The sequence below is a fragment of the Drosophila obscura genome, unplaced genomic scaffold, assembly GCF_018151105.1.
Source record: "Drosophila obscura isolate BZ-5 IFL unplaced genomic scaffold, ASM1815110v1 contig_186, whole genome shotgun sequence".
NCBI classification, from domain to species: Eukaryota; Metazoa; Arthropoda; class Insecta; order Diptera; family Drosophilidae; genus Drosophila; species Drosophila obscura.
This window is the reverse complement of record NW_024542774.1, coordinates 2891582-2910836: the sequence shown is the minus strand read 5'-3', so window position 1 is coordinate 2910836 and position 19255 is coordinate 2891582. Positions and strand designations below refer to the sequence as shown.

At 47.7% G+C, this 19255-nt stretch overlaps 3 protein-coding genes across 3 annotated transcripts; 2 read left to right on the top strand and 1 right to left on the bottom strand.

The window, feature by feature from the left end:
* Positions 1 to 1453: 1453 nt before the first annotated feature.
* Positions 1454 to 2977, bottom strand: LOC111081483. The gene is made up of 2 exons (XM_022377559.2): positions 2738 to 2977; positions 1454 to 2639 (listed from the first exon to the last, which is right to left on the bottom strand). Exons 1-2 carry the CDS (start codon positions 2907 to 2909, stop codon positions 1756 to 1758), a joined length of 1056 nt encoding a protein of 351 aa, XP_022233251.2. The 5' UTR covers positions 2910 to 2977; the 3' UTR covers positions 1454 to 1755.
* Positions 2978 to 14461: 11484 nt separating this feature from the next.
* Positions 14462 to 16061, top strand: LOC111081484 (odorant receptor 45b). Its single transcript, XM_041593052.1, has 5 exons — positions 14462 to 15024; positions 15095 to 15479; positions 15539 to 15631; positions 15683 to 15835; positions 15894 to 16061. Exons 1-5 carry the CDS (start codon positions 14495 to 14497, stop codon positions 15942 to 15944), a joined length of 1212 nt encoding a protein of 403 aa, XP_041448986.1. The 5' UTR covers positions 14462 to 14494; the 3' UTR covers positions 15945 to 16061.
* Positions 16062 to 16528: 467 nt separating this feature from the next.
* Positions 16529 to 18531, top strand: LOC111070991 (membrane-bound alkaline phosphatase). Its single transcript, XM_022362063.2, has 3 exons — positions 16529 to 16691; positions 16866 to 18019; positions 18113 to 18531. Exons 1-3 carry the CDS (start codon positions 16619 to 16621, stop codon positions 18446 to 18448), a joined length of 1563 nt encoding a protein of 520 aa, XP_022217755.2. The 5' UTR covers positions 16529 to 16618; the 3' UTR covers positions 18449 to 18531.
* The last annotated feature ends 724 nt before the right edge of the window (positions 18532 to 19255 follow it).

The following is a 19255-nucleotide window of genomic DNA, read 5'->3' as shown; positions in this document are numbered from 1 at the left end:
CCACAAAAAGCAAAAGCAGCAAAAGAAACATATGTACAAGTGTGTGTGTGTGTGTGTGGCCTGCTTGTCCAGCCATTTCAATTCCATAGCAAAAGCATTGGAAATAAAAAAAGAGGATGACGAGAGAAGCAAAGGCATAAGCAAAGCCAGAAAAACCAACCACACACACACACACTCACCTAGATAAGATAAATGAACGTGTCGTACATATGTATGTATGTACCTCTGTGGTAATAGCAATAGTATGTAAATATATACATACATATGTATGTACATATAAAGTGTATAAGAATTTCGAAAATTTAAACTTTTTGGATATTTCATGCTTATCTTTTCCAGCAGCATATGTATGTACAACTGAGATAGATAGGGCACACATACAAACATATGTGCATACATTCTTGTACTACTACAACTGAACAATTTTAACAGCTGTGGAACAACCAACTTTGATCAGCGTTATTAATTCGAAATGTGTACATTGGGCAAACGAACAATTAAAATGCCATATACTATGTACATACACACATACATATGTACAGCCATATGTTTGGCTTTTACAGAAGAAACAAGTACATAAGCAGCGAGAGCTTTTACAGCTTATCGAAACTTGAACACGAACACAGGCAGACATTTTGTGTAGCTGTCGCTGGGGGAAGCAACAAATAAAATAGTTTGTAGCTTGTGTGGCTCTGCAGCTTTGTCGCCTGTTGCCAGCGACCTATTTACTAGCTACACACGGACATACAAACGCAGGTACACACAATAGATACATACATACGTACATAGCATATGTACATGCACAGAACAAATGGATGGGAAACACATAACATAGTAATATTCTATTGGAATGCAGCATGGAAGGAACAGTGCAGAAAATGTGAAAATGAATGGCACCACCGAAAGGTAATTACCATTGAGCCCCCCCCCCGCCTGATAACACAGCCGAGCCTGATATCTGGTCTGGTCGGGTGATGTGGGGGCTTTTGAGATAGTTTCGTTTGCTCTGTGTCGCGACTCGACTCGACACTGATAAAGTCAATTAGCACTGAACATGAAACGAGCAAACAAGAACCACAAAAAAAAAGCAGAGCGAATAAAAGCGAGCAACTTAATTAATTAGTTTCAAGTGAAACGCCCCTAAACACTCCCTTCCCCTCCCAGTCAGCCAGCCAGAGGCCGCATCATCATCATCGTGAGTGAATTCAATTGACGAAAACTAGAACCAGGAAAATAGTGTACTTGTGGCCTGGCCGCGTTTTACAGCTAGTCAGCAAATTGCTCGACGATTGTTAACACGGCCGGTTGGCTATTTTTACTTGCTGATGTAATCACTTTTTCACTCGCTCATCAGCGTGGCCGCGCGGAGGTAGAGGTGAAACTATTCCCTAAGGTTCACCACCGACGCACCGTACCCAAAATTCAAAGGTAGAGTGCTACTCGCGAATTTCCAAAATCAGTTTTGATTTATTTTCGTCAGTCAGCGGGATCGGGTCGACCCGCAAATACCCTACACAGATAAGAGCATACTAAACAAGCATACATATACACAGAAATAATTACATATGTACAAGGAAAGCTCTTTTGGGCGGACACGGACACCTCCGAAAATGTTGGTCCCAATCTATATACACATCCAATCACTTGGCACCCCCCAGTGTCGTGTCCCCTCAAGAGAGCCCTCACTGTGTCGCACACGAGATAGATTTAGGCTTAGAAATAATCAACTTAGAGCGGGATATGGGGGCGGAGCTGTCAATCGGATCTCTCGGGACTGAAGACGTTGTCGGCCGGAAAAGTCTCCCCTTTGGGCCCGAGATCAGTGGCGTAGACATGGGTCGCCGGCTTGACAAGCAGATCCTCGCGCCTTCGCTTCAGTTCCTGGCGCGAAGAGTTGACTCTCTTGTTCCGCTTCATGTTGGTGAACCGCACATAGATCTTGCCACGCCGTTCGGTGCGGTAATAGTGCAGCTGCTCCTTGGGAAAGAGTTGCAGAATCTCGCGCTCCAGAAGGTGGCTGCGTTGCAACGTCAGGTGCAGCTGATTGTCTTCATAGTAGCTGCAGATCAGCTGGATGAGCAGCAGTCGCTGCACTGCATCCAGTGCCTCCTGCTGGCCCAGGCGCTCGAGCAGCGACTGGCTTTTCATCCCGCCGGCCTGCAGGATGCCCAGCACTGTAACCACCCGATCCTCACCTGGCACCTGGTCGCCACTGTCCTCCTCCTTCACGCTAGTGACCAGCGTCGAACTCAGGATCTCGCTGGGCTCCAACTGCGGCTGCAAGGGTATGTGGAAGGCGGCTTGTACTGTCTCGCTGGGATCGGTCAGTGAGACGAGTGGCTCAGGCGGCAGTGTCTTGGCCAGATCATCGGATTTGCCACTGTCCCCGGCGCTGTCCGACTGCCCACCCATCTGGGGATGGCAGATAATGGACGGAGCCGTTGAATCAGCGCACCGACAACCCTGGCAGTGCGTCTGACTCTGTCCCTGAACGCCCTGTAGAGGCACGTTTAGCCAGCGTCGCCAGCGTTCCAGATGGTGCTCGAAGCGTATGCGGGTGCCGAAACGAAAGTTGCTCAGAAGCTCGGCCAGGTGGTGTCGCTTGATCATCTGCAGCTCGTCCACGTTGATGGCTTCATCTGTGAATGGGAGAGAGAGAGAGAGGCGGCAAAATGCCGTTACAATTAAAGTCTCCACCTCTCTCGCAGTAAGCGCTCAAATTCTCTTAGTTTGTCACCTTGCAAGTGGGAGAGAAGATCCTCGGCAACACCCCATGACTGCAGCAGCTCGCGCAGCTCCTCGTATTCTTGCTCCTTGGCCATTTCCAACTGCGTTGGTGTTGCTGTGGGTGTGGGGACTGTGACCGTTTGCCTTTGCCCTGCGCAAGGAATGTACGGATGTAGATTCATACGGGCTACAGCCGGACGTACATCCTTTCGTCACGAATGAGAGCGCAAGAATGAATTTTGCAACAGGCGCGTCTGTACCGTACCTCTACCTCTCCACCTTGGACCGGGGCCATAGAGCAAACACTCACACACACACACACACACACACACACGCCCATTCTCGTTCGTCGCTGACACACGTATTTTGTGTGGTCGTGTGTGTTTATGTACTGTATGTACAGTCAGTTTCATCGTTTCGTTATTTTCGCGTTTTTCTTCATCTTCATTCGTAGTCGCTCGGCAGCTGCGCTGCTTTGCTTGTATGTATGTGCATAGTACGTACATATGTATGTATGTATGCGTGTATGAATGTATTTATGTAAATGTTTGCACAATATGTTGTTGCCGTTGCATTCCATATATGTACACATATTTGTACATACATACATAGACTTGTTGTTTATTGATAAATATTCGCACTAACTAAGCGGGGCAGACGGGCATAGGCATCAAACAACCAGACAGCGTCGATCGCTTTGTACCCTACATTCCGATACTCTTACCTCACATTGCTTGAATTGTTGTGGTTGGAAACTAAGATAGAATATTCTACATTGATGAATTTGTACCCAACCACTAACTCCTTCGACTGTCACTGATCGAATGTTTCTTCCAGTGGGTAAATGGCAGACTTCATTGACTTTTAATTATTATTTTACGTACGGTTGTATGTAGATATGTTTGTATGTATGTATGAGCAGGACAGGCAGCACCACTAATATGTTTGTTCTTTGCTGCCTGTGGAAGGGGGTAGATACATATGTAGTTGACATTTCTCTCTTTTTGGTTTCTCTTGGCTTGCCTCTCCCATTGTTCATTTACACCCTGATCGAAATTTTAACCTCAAGACGTCATCAACATCCATGGGATGCGTCGTCATCATCATCATCATCATCGCTATGCTGCCGTCGTCGTGGCTCGTAAGTAGCCACCAACGCTAGGCGGGTTCAATGGACTCTCTTTTGTAAATGTTTTCCTTTCTCCGCTCCCTCTTTCTTTCTCGTTCTCTTTTTGTTTACTTGTCGCTGTTTCATTTCAATTTTTCTTTCTCTCGTGTCTTTTTTTTCGGGCTACGACTTTCCGGAGGGGAAGTTTTATTCGGGACGGACTGCAACTTGTTTAGCTCAAAATGCCTTCATTAGCGCACACACACACACACACACACACATAGTCGCAACCCAACACTTAGTAGGAGAGGAGGGGAAGAGGAGTAGAGCAGGGCAGGAGAATCTCTCAGGCAAATGGAAATTCCATGTCATGGCGCGGATATGGATATGGCATAAGGGGGTGGGGAAATGCCCAGCAAACGACCTCCTTGTTCCACATCCCTCCACACCGTATCGGTTTACAGTTTTCGCAATCCCCTACCTGGACATGACCTGACCCCGAGCACATTTCCCAAACAAAACCAATGAGGGGCTCACTGATGCGAAAAACTCAACCAAAAACCCCAACCGAACTTAAATCCAAATCCGTAACTTAAGCATTAAGCATCAAACATTATCATCAGGTATTTGGGTTTCAATTAAGGGCAAATTGTTTTCCTGCGGCAGTTGAAGTGGATGTGAGGTGGCGTCTCAGGGAAAATATACCAATTAATGAGATTAAAACATGATAAGCAAAAACCAATATGAATGAACTGATTACACTCGTAATGGACTGATTCCAAAGGCGGAAATCGATCATATGTACATATGTACGTACGATCCGACCTTGACCACTATATGTAAAGCTATGTTAATCTAAATCTGTATAACGAAAAGTCTCCCTTAAATATCTTCAAAATCAGTACAATCATGGGTCTCCGCTTTAAATAGCTCTGATTAGCCCTTATCCCTATTCCAATACTCTCAGCGGAACGATCAAGTAACAAACTATTTGATCCTTCGAGTTCCAGACAAGAGGCATGCTAACCGGTTCAGATTTCCATTGACAATGGCATTCTCGAGACAAATAAAATGCAATCGTTGCAATAACACCCAACACCCAACCGAAGCAAAAGTTATCATTCTAATGAAAAATTCCTTCACCTCCCAGGTAAGAAAATGAAAGAAGGAACAATGAAACTTTCCCCCTCGTCTGCAGAACGAAAAGGTGACACAAAAGCAACAGCAAAAACATGCGCAGTATAACGACTTCCAGGCATGGTTTGAGGCGGGAAAAAGCCCATAGAACGAGGGTTGCTTGTACAGAACAGAGGAAGGGGCATGCATCGGCATTTCGTTTGATAAAAACCCAGCTCGGTTCCAGTGAACGGCTGATAAAGACAGCGGCAGACAGTCCAGGCATTCCAATCAATTCCATGGCGGAAGTAGGAGCGAAATTCTCTGAACTGGAAGTGAGTGCTGCTTCTTCTCTTTCTCGTTCTTATCAACGCTGCGCACTTCGCCCTCCCCCCCCCCCATCTCTCTGTCCAGGAGTTGAAACGCAGTTTGAAGCGACATCAGAGGATCTCTCTCTCTCCCTTTGTATCCCTCTCCCATCCCATCCCATACCATCACATCCCATCTCTTGTACGATGCTGCAGACTTTATGGGGACGCGACGGACTGCTGCGCAGAAAAATGCTTACGGCATTGCTGACGTCGAAGCTGTTTGACCTACACAAGCACCCACCCCTCCCACTACGGCACCTATGCATATGCATATACTATGTACATACATATGTATATGAAAAAGCTTAAACACAAAGTTGTATATACAGTTTTATGAGCAAGGGCCGTGACTGTGTGTCTGTATGTTTCTGCGTGTACATAGAAACAATTTTCGCCAGAGCAGAAGCAGAGCAGCAGAGACAAAAACAAAAACCGAAGCCGAGTCATTCGCCAATCTTTATCCGCTGTTCGCTGGCAATAGACGCGTTACGTTAGTTTCTGCACCCAATCTAATACTCTCCATATGTCTCAGTGTTACTTAGAGAGAGAACGAGCGCGCGATATTTCTTATCAACATAATCAGCCATCGACAGCTCCTTTTCTGGAAATTCTGGAATAAGTAAGTAACGAAAATACTATGGCGGATGGCTTCCTGCTGACAGCTCTATGAATGTGTAAAGTCCCCCTTTGAGGCGAGATGCCAGATGTTGCCTTTAATCGGGCCAATTAAATATTAATGGCCATGCGAAAGCTTAGTAATTGTATACAATTAAGCAACAAAAGCTTGTCTCTATCACTGAGAATCGATCTATTCCCATCGATCTTCATTCAGAGGCTCTCTAATTAGCCATCTGAGTGGGTTATTCAAGGTTTTCCAGTTGTTCTCAGGTGTATGTATTGGAATTTAAAGTTCAAAAGCTAAACCTGCAAGGCGATTTGATATCAAGGCATCAAATAAAATATATTTGGGATTGGAATGGAAAAAAAAATTAGACAATTAGAGTGAAGTGGAACTATAGAGTACATAAGAGGATTTGACTCAAGTTCTTAACTGGAAGATATTCTTTCCCCTCCTCACCATACCATTTCTTTTATGATTTCAAAAGCATATTGTAGCGATGGGAAAGTTTTCAGTCCATTTGTGCGTGTAGATTGTAATTGAAAGATTGTCTGGTTGAGAGCCACACCACACAGATGGGGAAGTACCTACAGATTCGTGCCTGGAGCGCATTAACTTTTAACCCAAAAAAGAAGAGAAGAATAAATTTTCTGTTTCTGTTTTGTGGTAAACGTAAACAGAAAAGAGCAAAAGACGAAAATTAAATGGAATCACATGCAATACACGTTCCACCCGAAAGAGAGAGGGAGAGTGCGAGACAGAGACAGGCACAGTCACAGTCGCAGAGAAAGACATCAAAGCAAAGAAAAGAGGAGTGTAGTGTAGGAAGCTCTGGTCAGTTTTGGTTTTGTGCTGTCTCTCTATCTCTCTTTTAAGCTTTCTTTTGCCTTACGATCATGTTCTTGTGGCTATTCATTCCCAAGCATAAAACATAAAACGCAATAAGAGGAACAGCAACAAAGAAGCAGCCAGAGCAGTTGTGGCGTCATCGCCAAAAATTTGTTTCGCTTTCGAACTGGTTTGGTTTTCTTTTGATGTCGTCATCAGCAGAAAGCAAACACAAAATTAGTCATTTGATGCAATTTCCGCCCCATCTTCCCTCTGCCCACACACACAGCGTTGCTAGGCAACAAATAAAAGAAACAAAAACAGGCAGCCAAGGTGAATTTATATAAGGTTAGGCAAAGAAAATGAGGAACTTGTAAGAATGCTAAGGCTTCACCCTACTAACAGACAACTTGGCTGCTGCAGCTGCAGCTTCGCGTGCCAAGTGGAACTGCAGCAAGAAAGGGAGAATGTGATCAATGAAGTGTGGGGGGGAGAAGAGAGGGAGATGAAGATTCGCGCGCGCATTTGCGCCAATAACCCAGTTTTCCGTTTCTAGTTGGCACTCGTCGAAGCATACAAAAAAATGCTGTCGCTGTAGTTGTAGTTGTGTGCGCTTGGAAAAAGAAGGCGAACAAGAACAAGAGGAAGTGCAGCGGCTGTTTGTAAATGCATATAAAAGTATCTATAAATGAGTATGTGTGTGTGTGTGTATAACAAGTTATCTAGTTGTGCAAAGTGATGACACACTTTTTCACAGTACATAAATACATACAAAACTGCCTTGCAACAAAAACTAATCAATTTAGTCAACACATCATACTGATTTCTAATTAGATTTTGAATTTTTTTATTTTACAATATCCATCCAACCCCCCCAAGAAAACCTTATCTTTTGTAATTTATCTTGGCACAAAGTTAGTGGTTTTACATGGTTACGTGCCTGAAAAATCATTGTGTTTCGATGGAAAAACATCGAGAGGCGGAAAATTTTAGCCAAAGTGCGCCGCGCCACAAAGCTGCAATGCTACAGGCACCACATTTATGTGGAAAAGAAAACGACGACAGAAAAAAAAGTGAACAGCAACTTGAATGTGTGTCAGCGACAAAGCCCACTCACACACACAGCCAAGTCGAAACGGCCATGTACAATTGCAAAAGCTTCAACGCGCTCCCTCTCACTCACACAACAGGCAGCGCAGGCATATGTATGTGTATGTGTATTTACACGCTTATATACACTGTACGTGCGCGCGCGCGGGTCTATATAAAACTGGTTTTGTGGCCGCGTCGCGCCGCTGCTGTAGCTGTCGCCGACGACGGCCGCCGTACAAAGCACTTTACACGCGTTTTTCTATTCTGTGTTTTATTCGTGCGCCTCGCGTTGCGCAGTGCGGTTCGCTCAACGCTTGTGCGCTTCTGGTCTCGAACCAAATCCCAATCCAATCCCATCCCCAAGTGAAACGGAAAAGCAACCAAAGGAGAACACACATAAAAGAGAGACGGGAAAGCAAGAATAAAACACGCTGTTGCTAACGTCGAAAATAGTCGTCAAACAGTGGCGAGACGCAGACCGGACCGTTTGTTGGTGGTGGTTTTTCCCCCAGTGAACTTTGTCTGGAACTATAAATCATGTGGAAAAGCCAGAGAAAATAAGAAACGCGGAACCGAATTTAAAAAAAGAAATAAAAAAAACGCGGATTACGTAAACGGCGATAATATAAAATGTACGGGAAAATAGAGGGAGAAGGAAGCAGGAACTAGCCGCAATTACGCGGCGACTGGATGACACATTTCTGCTTCTTTTCGCCTATTACGCAACTTCCAAGTAGCGAAAAAGCGATGCTGTCCTGCTCTAGCAGTCGTCGCGTCGCCCTGATTCTAAGGGTCTCTGTTTGTATGTGTGAGTGTGCTTTTTTAGTGTCGAAAGACAAGCGGCAAGTCTGAGAAAAAAATACACATATCTACATACTTTTTTCACCCAAATTCATCGAGTGAGAGCGGAAAAGAGCGAGCGAGAGAGAGGGAAAAAGCTCTGTCAACGTCATATTTTTTATGGAACACCAACACACACGCACACCACACACGAAGACAAAGGCGCGCGCGCGAATCTAACTAAACGAACAAAACGCTTTCGCGTTCGTTGAGTTTGCTTTGTCGTCGTTAAGTTTCAGTCGGCATTTTGCTGCTTTCGTTCATTTGTAGCTGCACAACGAACCGAGTTGGCCGCGTTTTCTCCGCTGCTGTCGCCGCGACAATCTAATGGAATTTTTTCCGCTCTCGTCTCTCGCGCTTGTGCAATTGTTTTACAAGTTTTTACACGCCTGCGAGGAGTGCGCGCGGTGGGTTTAGTTTAGGTTCAACTCAATATCAACGTACTGCATTCATGTGGGAGCGAGACGGGGACTCACTGTGCTTTTGAAGAAGTCAGTCTTTTTCTCTCTCCTATACAAATTGCGGGCGTATCAACATGTTGAACCGACCAAAGTGCCCGCCATAGTTAATAATAGTTGTTAATACAGAGTGCCTATTCATAAGCTGCTTTTTGTATGTAATTGAAATAAATAAATGCTCTCTTCCAAACAGCTCTCAATAGGAAAAGCAAACGTCCGTTGGCTCGGCGGCTCTTTCCAGTGAGCTGTGCTACATGACTTCATTACACGTTTCAGCGTTCCATTCCGTACGCATCGCTCATATGTACATATTTCTAGCTCTGTCGCACGCACGCACTCACAATTTTCAAAGCTCCCTCAAATATGTTTGTTTCGTTGTGTGCTTTGTTCTTCCACGAAACAACGTCACAGGAGGGGGACGCAGCGGGGACGGACATGAAACCGTTACGACTGTTGTTCTTGCTGTCTGTTGCTAAGTCAGTCAATGATATGTACGGGGCTGGTGGCTGGCTGCATGAAATGGAACGAGAGAAACGGAGAGACACGAAATGAAACTGTACAATGAATGGGCAAGAGGAATAGGACGAGGAGGCAGGCAAATACAACAAAAGCGAAACTTACGTAAACACGCATGAGAAGGTATGGTATACATGCATGCGCGTGTGTGTGCGTGAATAATATTGCTAGTTTTTGGAAAAGAAATCAAGTTTGTCCTCTATCTCTATCGTATGATTCATTGTGTGGGAACTGGAAAGAGAATTGGACTTTCAAATGCCCAGCCATTTTACATTTGCATGAGTGAAACGGCAATCGTCCGTCGTGTGTCATGGGACTTTTTCCCATTCTCATCCGTCAAAAATATAATTAAGATGAAATGACTAAGAGATGCTAAAAGCTAAAATAAAAACTGCAATTGCCGCTGGTGATGCAACTTTTTCCGTCGGAAAAATTATATAAATTTGCGTTTTTCTGAGCGCGTAGGAGGAGGGTGGTCAAGGAAGGACAGATGGGTGGGTTGGGGGGTTCAGGTGTGCGTCCCTGGCGCTGCCGCGGGCCCTGCTCATCATTACCCGAGGCATTCGACTGGAAACATATTTGCATAGCCGCCGAGCGGGAGGGAGCGGGACCAACGGACAGCGTGTCATTCCAGTTAGAATGTGGCATGTCATGTTCACAATGAGTGGCTGGCTGGGCTATCGAATTGTAGATATAACAAGCTATCAAGAAAATATCAAGTAATTGCGTGAGCGCTGCCTTGAAACTCCATTGCCGACTGCACAGCCACAGTCAGACAGGGCATTACTAACAAAGCACTAAATACAGCTCAGCTCGGAGTTTATTTCTAATGCCTGCAACAGTAGATGACCTTGGGAGCCAAGAGCATAGGCAGACAACTCTCAAGTAAACAGAGAAACGTCTGTATGTATTTATTGTATGTTATATTGTCTAAGCAGACTTGTTACTCATTAGCAGAGGAGAGGCATTCCATTCCGCTGCTCCGCTCTCCCGTTCTACGCCACGAATGACGCCATCTTGCATTTGGTGGCCGATCTGTCGAAGCTAGTTTTACATGCGATAGCCGACTTTGCTTTGACGTTGCCACTGGAAGCATCGGTACATGTGGCTCCAGTTACCGCTCCTCCCGCTCCAGCATCAAAGTTCCCATATTGATGGCTTGAGAGCAGAGACAACCCCCCGCCCCATCCTAATGTAATTACGAGTATAATCCTGTCCCTCGACCGCTTCTTGCCACTTTTTGTTGTAGTTGCGGCTGCTTGGGCTCGCATTTTGGCATTTAATAAGAAGTTAGCCTTGAAGGCAGCGAGTTTCGAATTTGGATTCAGCTTAAGTCTCGGATTCAGAATCTGAGCACAGAGCCAAGCCAATCCAATCCAACCCGAGCCGAGCCGCACTCCAAAGTCTCATTCTAGTGTTCCTTCTATCTGTGTGAGTGTGGTGTGATGAATGTGTTTCGGTTGGGGCTTTGTTTGCCTCCACACACGGAGCTTTTTAGTTTTCAGTGTAAAATACAAGCTGATCCGATCCATACTGGGTGCTCGGTTTTAAGGTTTAATTTTAAGAAGAGAGTAAAAAAACGTTTAATTTTCAAATTATCTGCAAATATCTTAATAACAGAGGAACTAGCCATCCTAGACGACAGTCCCATGCATGGACATAATATCCCCAATCGCTGAGCGGGCTGAGGGCAAGGGTATGTCATCACTATTCATGACTTTGCGTGAGGCACAGGCGTGGGAAGGTGTTTTGGGGAATACTAAATGATTGACTCTCTAAACAGCTGTTCCCCCCACCGCTCTGCGCACAACCATAAATTGATTGGGTCGGGAAATGTTTACTACTGCCTTCTCATGTTGCAAATGTAATTCAAGCGGCAGTCGCAGGCAGCATCATCGATTCACGCTAACTGTCATTAATCAGATGGGAGGGAGGGAGGTTCCTTCTCGTTTCCCTATTCAGCCAACTGTCAGCTGACAGCTCCATTCAATCGACAATTATCGTGCGCACTATTGACCGCGCACTGGCTGCCTTGTGCCGCAGTCCATTAGTTTAAAGATCTCTGGCTAAGCTAACCCATCACGTTCCTCCGACCGCAGTGCTCCACATGACATGCCAAGCGGTTTCAATTTATCCCCAGAAGCAGCAGCAGCAGCAGCAGCAGCAGCGAGAAGGCGATTCAACAAAATTTAAAACAATTTAGCTTATGTCACGTCTGTCCAAAGGGTAGAACGCAGGGGGCATACTGGGGCCTGTGCCTCTGCCTGGGCTAGGGTGGGGGCTAGAAACGAAGAGTTTCAAGCGCTTAGAACAAAGCGCCACAAATTGTATTGTGTCACGCTCGATCTGTGGCCATGTGAACGAAGTGGAGGGGATATATGCTATATGCTATATGCACACTTAAATACATATGCATGTACATGGAACTATACATGGTACTTGTTCACATGCATATACACATGTGTGTAGATATGGCACTGGCTATAGTATATACTCGTAGTCAGTCATATATAATACTTATACATCGGTTTGGTTCATTTAGTAGTTTGGCTCTTTTAATTATAATTAACGCCGCTTTGTGAATTAACAAAGGAGAGGGAAAAACCAACCAGCCAATGAACGATAGATAGATAGCTACCAAAAGAATTCCGCGACACATGGGAAACACTTATGGGGAGTGCCAGAAGATCCCCAGCTGCCATCAATATACGAGTAGTAGCTGATACTAAAGAGCTTCCATATATAAATCATGATTTCTCATGCCACTGGCTGCTGCTTTTCTCGTTAAGCCTTTCCATTGACAGATGGTGGTGTCCCTTGTGCTTTTCATTCGAATCGGAGGATGAATGGCAAACACACAATTGAGTGTGGACATCCTGAGTCCAAGTTGTCAGGAAGCAGACGCAGAAGCAGAAGCAGAAGCAGGCCGAGTGGCAGTGTTTCAATAATTAATCAGGATGGGGGGCAATGATGATGTCAAGATCCACATCCATCCCGGCCCGCAATCCAACTGGGCCATGACGTACTGCAAACGCATCGAAGCCGAAAACCTACCGAACACGCGGGACGGGGCGGGGCGGGCAGGAAGCGTGTGAAATCCCATTTGGCTAATGGCCAACGGCGTCAGCAGGAAAATCAACCTGTTTCAGTGCTCCAACCAGCTCGGCTCCCTCTGGCCCGCTGCACCTTTCACCCAAGCTTGTGGGGAAGGGTAGGTAGGGTAGGGGAAACTGGGAAAACTCGAATCCATTTTCCACAGCGACACCCGAAAGTGGGGCACAAGCACAGAGCGACAGAGTGTGAGTGTGAGTGTATGTGTGTGTGTGTATCTGTGTTGAGTGGAAAAACTGGTTTTTTTCGGTCGGGTTCTGCAACTGTTTTTGGCGACTCGACTCGCTGACACGTTGGCCTCCTTTCCTCGCTTCCAGCTGGCACTCCTTGATTTTCCACTTGCTGCGGCCGCCTGCCCCTGCGCGTCTCCGTCTCCGCCCTGCTGGCCCCCATGCAGGATCAGGTTCCACTCCAGCAGAAAAAGAGAATAAGCTATGAGAAAAGAAAATGTTCTCCTTGGCTTAGGGCCTTGCCTTCCAGTGGAAAGCTTTCAGTTTCCCTTGGCGCTCCTAACACTGCGGGGGTTGCTTACGCTTTACTTTACCCCAACAACAGGGTGTGTCGGGGTCACCTTTGTTGCCCTGCCTGCCTTTTGGGGGGGGGAGTGGTTAGTGGTTCCCCACTGCTGCTGCTGCTGCTGCTTTTTGGGGAAGTTTGGGGGATGCGACGGGGCTTGGTTGGGTGCCATCGCCATTTCAGGGTGGATGTTTCCACTGGGAGCGGATGAACGGATGAAATGAACTTAAAATTTCCACACCCCCTCCCTCACCCTGCCCACCCTGCTTGGCTTGCCAAAATGTAATCAAAACTTCTTGCATGGAAATCAATACTCTGGAGCTGATTGCTCATACGCAACGTTCGCCCGGCAAAGAACTTAATTAAAAGTGATGAGGATGTATCCCGCCCAGTTGCATGCATCAACATAAATCTGTGGACAAACCTTATGGAGATTTCTTATGGCGGAGTGTTCTGGCCAGCCGTAGCAGAATGTTTCTTGGGGCTTGACTTGACCCACAACGCGGAGTTGATTTGAAATTCGAATGCGAGTGCCCGAGCTCATTGGGAGTTCAACAAACTTCCCGGCCAAAGAGGAATACGGAATACACAAATACATATATACATATCATATATGTATATGCGAATTTATGCTGAAAATAAAAACAGATGCAAAGATTTAACTGGCGACACTTTTTGTCACATATTTACGAGTATGCTCAAAGATATATGTATTGAGGCGTTGATAGTTCAAGGAACCGAGTAATTATTTATAATTGAATAAATATAAATGAGAAGCAAAAGGGAGATCCCATTCAGGAAGGGTCTTAAGATGCTTTCACCATGCAAATTCGATTAAGGGAATCTTCTCTTGTATATATGTTGGTAATTGTAAAGCAAAACAAACACAACAGGAAAGGGATCCGATCCATTTCTGAGTAAGGCAATTACCGCCAATTAACAATCTGGCCAGGCCAACTGCTGTCTCAGCCCTATAATGATATAATTGTTGGGGGCGTGTGGGGTCTGTCGCCCACTCAATTAAAGGCTTTGCAAAGGGTTATCCTGTTATTAAACAGAGGACACCTGGCTGGCCCCTGGGCGAAAATAATAATTAAGCAATTAAGTAGCGTGGCGTAACCAAACCAAACCAAGAAGTGTATAAAGTATAAAGGAGAGCTGCTCCAGCTGGACACTGCATGGAGACGTAGTCATGTATCCGCGATTCCTAGACCGCAACTATCCGCTGGAGAAGCACCTGTTCTTTGTGCCCCGTTACTCGTTCGGCCTGCTGGGTCTCCGATTTGACGGGGCAAAGTCGCAGTCCTGGCTCTCGCTGGCCTGGCTGGTCTTCAACTTTGTGAATCTGGCCCACTGCTGCCAGGCGGAGTTCGTCTTTGGCTGGCGCCATCTCTCGATCAGTCCCGTGGACGCCATGGATGCCTTCTGTCCGCTGGCCTGCAGCTCGACGACGCTCTTCAAGCTGGGCTGGATGTGGTGGCGCCGCCAGGAGGTGTTCGAGCTGATGGAGCACATCCGACGGCTTACCGAGCAGCAGGTCGGGCGACGCGATCCCCGCAGGGATGGGGCGCAAAGGAGCTACTACCTCTTGGCCACGCGCTTTGGGATGCTCGTCTTCACCCTGGGCAGCATCACGACCTGTGCCTTTGTGCTGCGCTCCATGTGGGAGATGTGGTCGCATGGCCTGGCAGACTTTAAGTTCGATATGCCCTTCCGCATGCTGTGGGTAGTCGTCTCCAACAGTCCCCCAGAGTGTCCCTGTGTAGTAATCCTTTGAACTGCGCTTGCTTAGGTTCCCCGATTTTGCCCATCGCATGCCTTGGTTCCCACTGTTCTATTTGTACTCCACCTGGAGCGGACAGGTGACTGTCTACGCCTTTGCCGGCACCGATGGCTTCTTCTTCGGGTTCACCCTCTATGTGGCCTTCCTGCTGCAAGCGCTGCGATTGGATCTGCAGGATTCGCTCAAGTCGGTTGACACTCGAGAGATTTCAGATGCCCGCCCCAGGGACTGCGAACTGTGCTGTCAGCGGCTGGCCAATATCGTGGATCGGCATAATGAGATTGCATTGATTGTGCGCCGCTTCTCTGGCATTATGGCAGCACCGACCTTTGTGCACTTTGTGTCTGCCAGCTTAGTGATAGCCACCAGTGTCATAGACATACTCATGGTGAGTAGGGGTCACGTATCTCTTTCTATTTAGCCTTAAACATAAGCGGGTCTCTTAGTACTCCGGGCTACAACATCATCCGCTATGTGGTATACACATTCACAGTCTCCTCGGCCATTTTCCTCTACTGCTACGGCGGCACTGAGATGTCCACTGAGGTGAGTGAGTCTTCCAGTTCGAGCTGAAATTCCTTTGCCAATTCCTTGCAGAGTCTCGCCATGGGCGAGGCGGCCTACAGCAGTGACTGGCACGGCTGGGATCGTGAGACACGCCGACGGGTCTACTTGATCATTCTACGCGCCCAGCGACCCATCACCGTCGAAGTGCCCTTCTTTGCGCCCTCCCTGCCTGTCTTTACTGCGGTGGGTTATTCGCACACAGTTCTCCGTTTTTTTTCTCTATCTCAAAAATCCTTTGCAGGTCATCAAATTTACGGGCTCCATTGTGGCGCTGGCCAATACCATAATGTAGAATTGTATTCATATTTATTTGGCAATAGAACGAATGCGCATCTGTTGGGTTTGATTGGATTTGATTTGGTTTTTGCTTTGGATTCCCAAAAGTATGCAATTCGCAGACTTCATTCATGTTTCTACTGTGTAATCATTTGGCTGTGTGTACAGGGCAAAAGGGGTGACTCTTGGCTAGGAGCTGCAGCGCTTGCAGCTCAACTCTTATGCAAAGAAACTTTCTCAACTGTTTCTCAGATGTTCCCCCCCCCATACACCTGTATTTATTATGAAACTGAGAAAGTCCTTGAAGGTGTGGCAAAAGCTTACCAAGAAGTGCACAAAAGGGCAGAGAAGCATTTGTAGTTCTCTGACATAAGTCTGTTACAAGGACTCTTTGCGTAACCATCTCATCTCCCTGGTTTTACAGCGATTGCTGGCCAGGCACGTGAGTAGAGTGGTACTGCGTCTTCGGGGAATATCTTGGCCCAGCCATCATAAATTATGATTTGATTTAAACGTTAGATTACTTCTGGTGCGGCTGATTAGATTTACGTTTTGATACTGGCCGATATGGCTCAGCACGATGGTCAGTTCTTGCTGTTTTTTGGTTTAGTCAATTGCCAAATTCTGGCTTCCACACAAGTGCCAGCAAGTGAGGCTCTTAAGTAACCCAACGGAGAACGGATTGGCGGAATGGACAGACGATTGATTCTACTGCTCTTCGGTGTGGCTGTCTGGCTGAGCGGCAGTGCCAGTGCCCAGCGCGGTAAGTTAGCCCAAGGAGCAGCTATCAGATAAGAACCCACTGCCAAAAATCCCCCTTGATATGTCCGAACACTACGATTTATGGTGCGCTCCACAAGGCAACCCACGTCCACGTCCACGCTAGCAATCCTAAAGTGCTTTTTTTTTTGGTTTTTTTTTTTTTTGCTATTTGTAGATCATCCACGGAAATGGGGCAGCGGGGAGCCGCATCCCATCAAGTATGTGGAGGAGCAGCAGACGGAGTACTGGGTGGCGAAGGCACAGGAAACGCTGCACGCCAAGCTGGCCGAGACGCAGGCGGCCCACACGAATACGGCCAAGAATGTGATCATGTTCCTGGGCGATGGCATGTCCGTGCACACGGTGACCGCCACCAGGAATCTGCTCGGCGACAGTGCCGAGAAGGTGTACTTCGAGCAGTTCCCCTACACGGGCCTCTCCAAGACGTACTGCGTCAATCGGCAGGTGGCCGACTCCGCGTGCACTGCCACCGCCTATTTGGGCGGCGTGAAGGGCAACTACGGCACCATTGGCATCAATGCGAATGTGTCGCGCTACGACTGTGACGGTGCCGGCAAGGAGGAGAATCAGGTGGAGAGCATCGCTCAGTGGGCGCAGGAGGCGGGCAAGGATGCGGGTCTCGTGACCACAGCCAGAGTCACACACGCCTCACCAGCGGGCGTCTATGCTCACGTCGCTGACCGCAATTGGGAGAACGACTGGGAGGTGAGCAAGAGACCCTGCGACTCCGAGCAGACCCTGGACATTGCCCGCCAGCTGGTGGAGGGGCGTGTGGGCAAGGCGCTGAAGGTGGTGCTCGGCGGCGGACGGCAGCAGTTCATCAACACCACCGTAAACGATGAGGAGGGATATCCCGGCTATCGTACCGACGGACGGCACCTCATCAAGGACTGGCTGGCGGACAAGCAGGCGGCCAATGTCTCGGCCAACTATGTGTGGAGTCGGAAGGGTCTCGGCCTGGTGGATCTCGACAAGACGGATTATCTGCTGGGCCTCTTCGCCAGCTCCCATCTGCCGTATAACGGCGATCGGGCACGCAATCGCAGCCAGCTGGCGGATCCCTCCCTGTCCGAGCTGACGGAGGCGGCCATCCGAGTGCTGCAGCGCAACGAGAAGGGATTCTTCCTGTTCGTGGAGGGTGCCCGCATCGACATGGCCCACCACGACACCTATGCCCGGCGCTCGCTCGAGGACACGGCCGAGTTTGCGCTGGCTGTGCAGAAGGCCCGCGAGATGACCTCCGCGGATGACACCCTAATCGTGGTCACCGCAGATCACGGACATACCATGTCCATCAACGGCTATCCGGTGAGTGTTTGTCTCCTTGACACAGACCTAGCTGGCTGGCTGGCTAGCTGGCAGAGATCCATCTAACTCCTGTCTGTCTGTGGCGTATTTTAGTATCGCGACCAGGAGATCTTTGGCCTGACCGATGACACGACCGACGATGAGCTGCCCTACACGATCCTCTCCTATGCCAATGGTCCCGGCTACAAAAGCGCCTACGATCAGGCCCAGGGCAGGGTGCGCCTCACCGAGAAGCTGACGGACAAAACGGACTTCCAGTATCCCACACTGGTGCCGCTCGCTGCCGAGTCGCATGGTGGCGACGATGTGGCAGTCTATGCCTCAGGTCCCTTTGCCCAGTATTTTAGCGGCAATTACGAGCAGACAAATATTGCAGCTATGATGGCTCGGGCCGCCGGCATTGGACCCTATGCCAACGTTCAGCCCTAGATAAATGCGGGAGTTGGACATACTGTGTGTGATGATTCCTCTTCTGGGGGGGAAAAAAATTCAATTAAACTGCAACAGAGTTAAATGAGTTTGAAACTTGGATTGGAAGTGGGTGTCTGGGTGTGGGTGTGTGGTGCTGGGGGGTAATCGAATTTCTTTTAATTGAATGCAACGCCAATCGGCTGTTCTGCTCCACATGCTCCGATCTACCCAGCAGCGCAATTTCCTGCTGATGCTGTGACAGACAAGGAGCAGGAGCAGGAGAAGGAGCTGGAGCAGCAGCTGGGGCACTAGACACCTGATAGAGAGAATTCAATTAACGGCAAAACTGGTAAATTGTAACCGGTAACTGGTAACTGGCAACTGGCAGGCAACCTCAATCAGTCAATCACTCAGTCACCCCAGTCACACGTCACTCACTCAACGACAGAACAGAAGCAATTGGTCAGGTGGGAGAGGGCCCAACTGACTCCTGCAAAAAACCCCACCATCTGTGCAGCATCCTTCTTCCGTTATAAATCTAAGGAAATTTATGCGAATCTATGCCAAAGGAGTGATGACGCCACACCACTCCAGAGTGCCACATTATGTGGCGGATACATAAATGTGCTCCAGTTTTTTATTTCTTTTTTGCTGTTGCTAAGCTAGTTACCATCGCATCCTCCAGTCCTGCCACTTGCACACCCTCTTCCCGTTCCTTGTGCACTTTTCAAATGCAATTGGGTTGGAACAACAACAAAAATAGCAGCACTGCGCTGCGCAGCGCATCTTAAATTAGAAATTATCGTAGCCCACAGCATTCGCGGC

Excerpts from the sequence above, each read along its gene's own strand:
- LOC111081483 (XM_022377559.2), bottom strand. The coding sequence starts at position 2,909 with ATGAATCTACATCCGTACATTCCTTGCGCAGGGCAAAGGCAAACGGTC. Across the intron at positions 2,640-2,737 it reads TCTTCTCTCCCACTTGCAAG|ATGAAGCCATCAACGTGGAC; the intron begins GTGACAAACTAA and ends TCCCATTCACAG.
- LOC111081484 (XM_041593052.1), top strand. The coding sequence starts at position 14,495 with ATGTATCCGCGATTCCTAGACCGCAACTATCCGCTGGAGAAGCACCTG. Across the intron at positions 15,025-15,094 it reads GATATGCCCTTCCGCATGCT|GTTCCCCGATTTTGCCCATC; the intron begins GTGGGTAGTCGT and ends GCGCTTGCTTAG. Across the intron at positions 15,632-15,682 it reads GCACTGAGATGTCCACTGAG|AGTCTCGCCATGGGCGAGGC; the intron begins GTGAGTGAGTCT and ends AATTCCTTGCAG.
- LOC111070991 (XM_022362063.2), top strand. The coding sequence starts at position 16,619 with ATGGACAGACGATTGATTCTACTGCTCTTCGGTGTGGCTGTCTGGCTG. Across the intron at positions 16,692-16,865 it reads CAGTGCCAGTGCCCAGCGCG|ATCATCCACGGAAATGGGGC; the intron begins GTAAGTTAGCCC and ends TGCTATTTGTAG. Across the intron at positions 18,020-18,112 it reads TGTCCATCAACGGCTATCCG|TATCGCGACCAGGAGATCTT; the intron begins GTGAGTGTTTGT and ends GGCGTATTTTAG.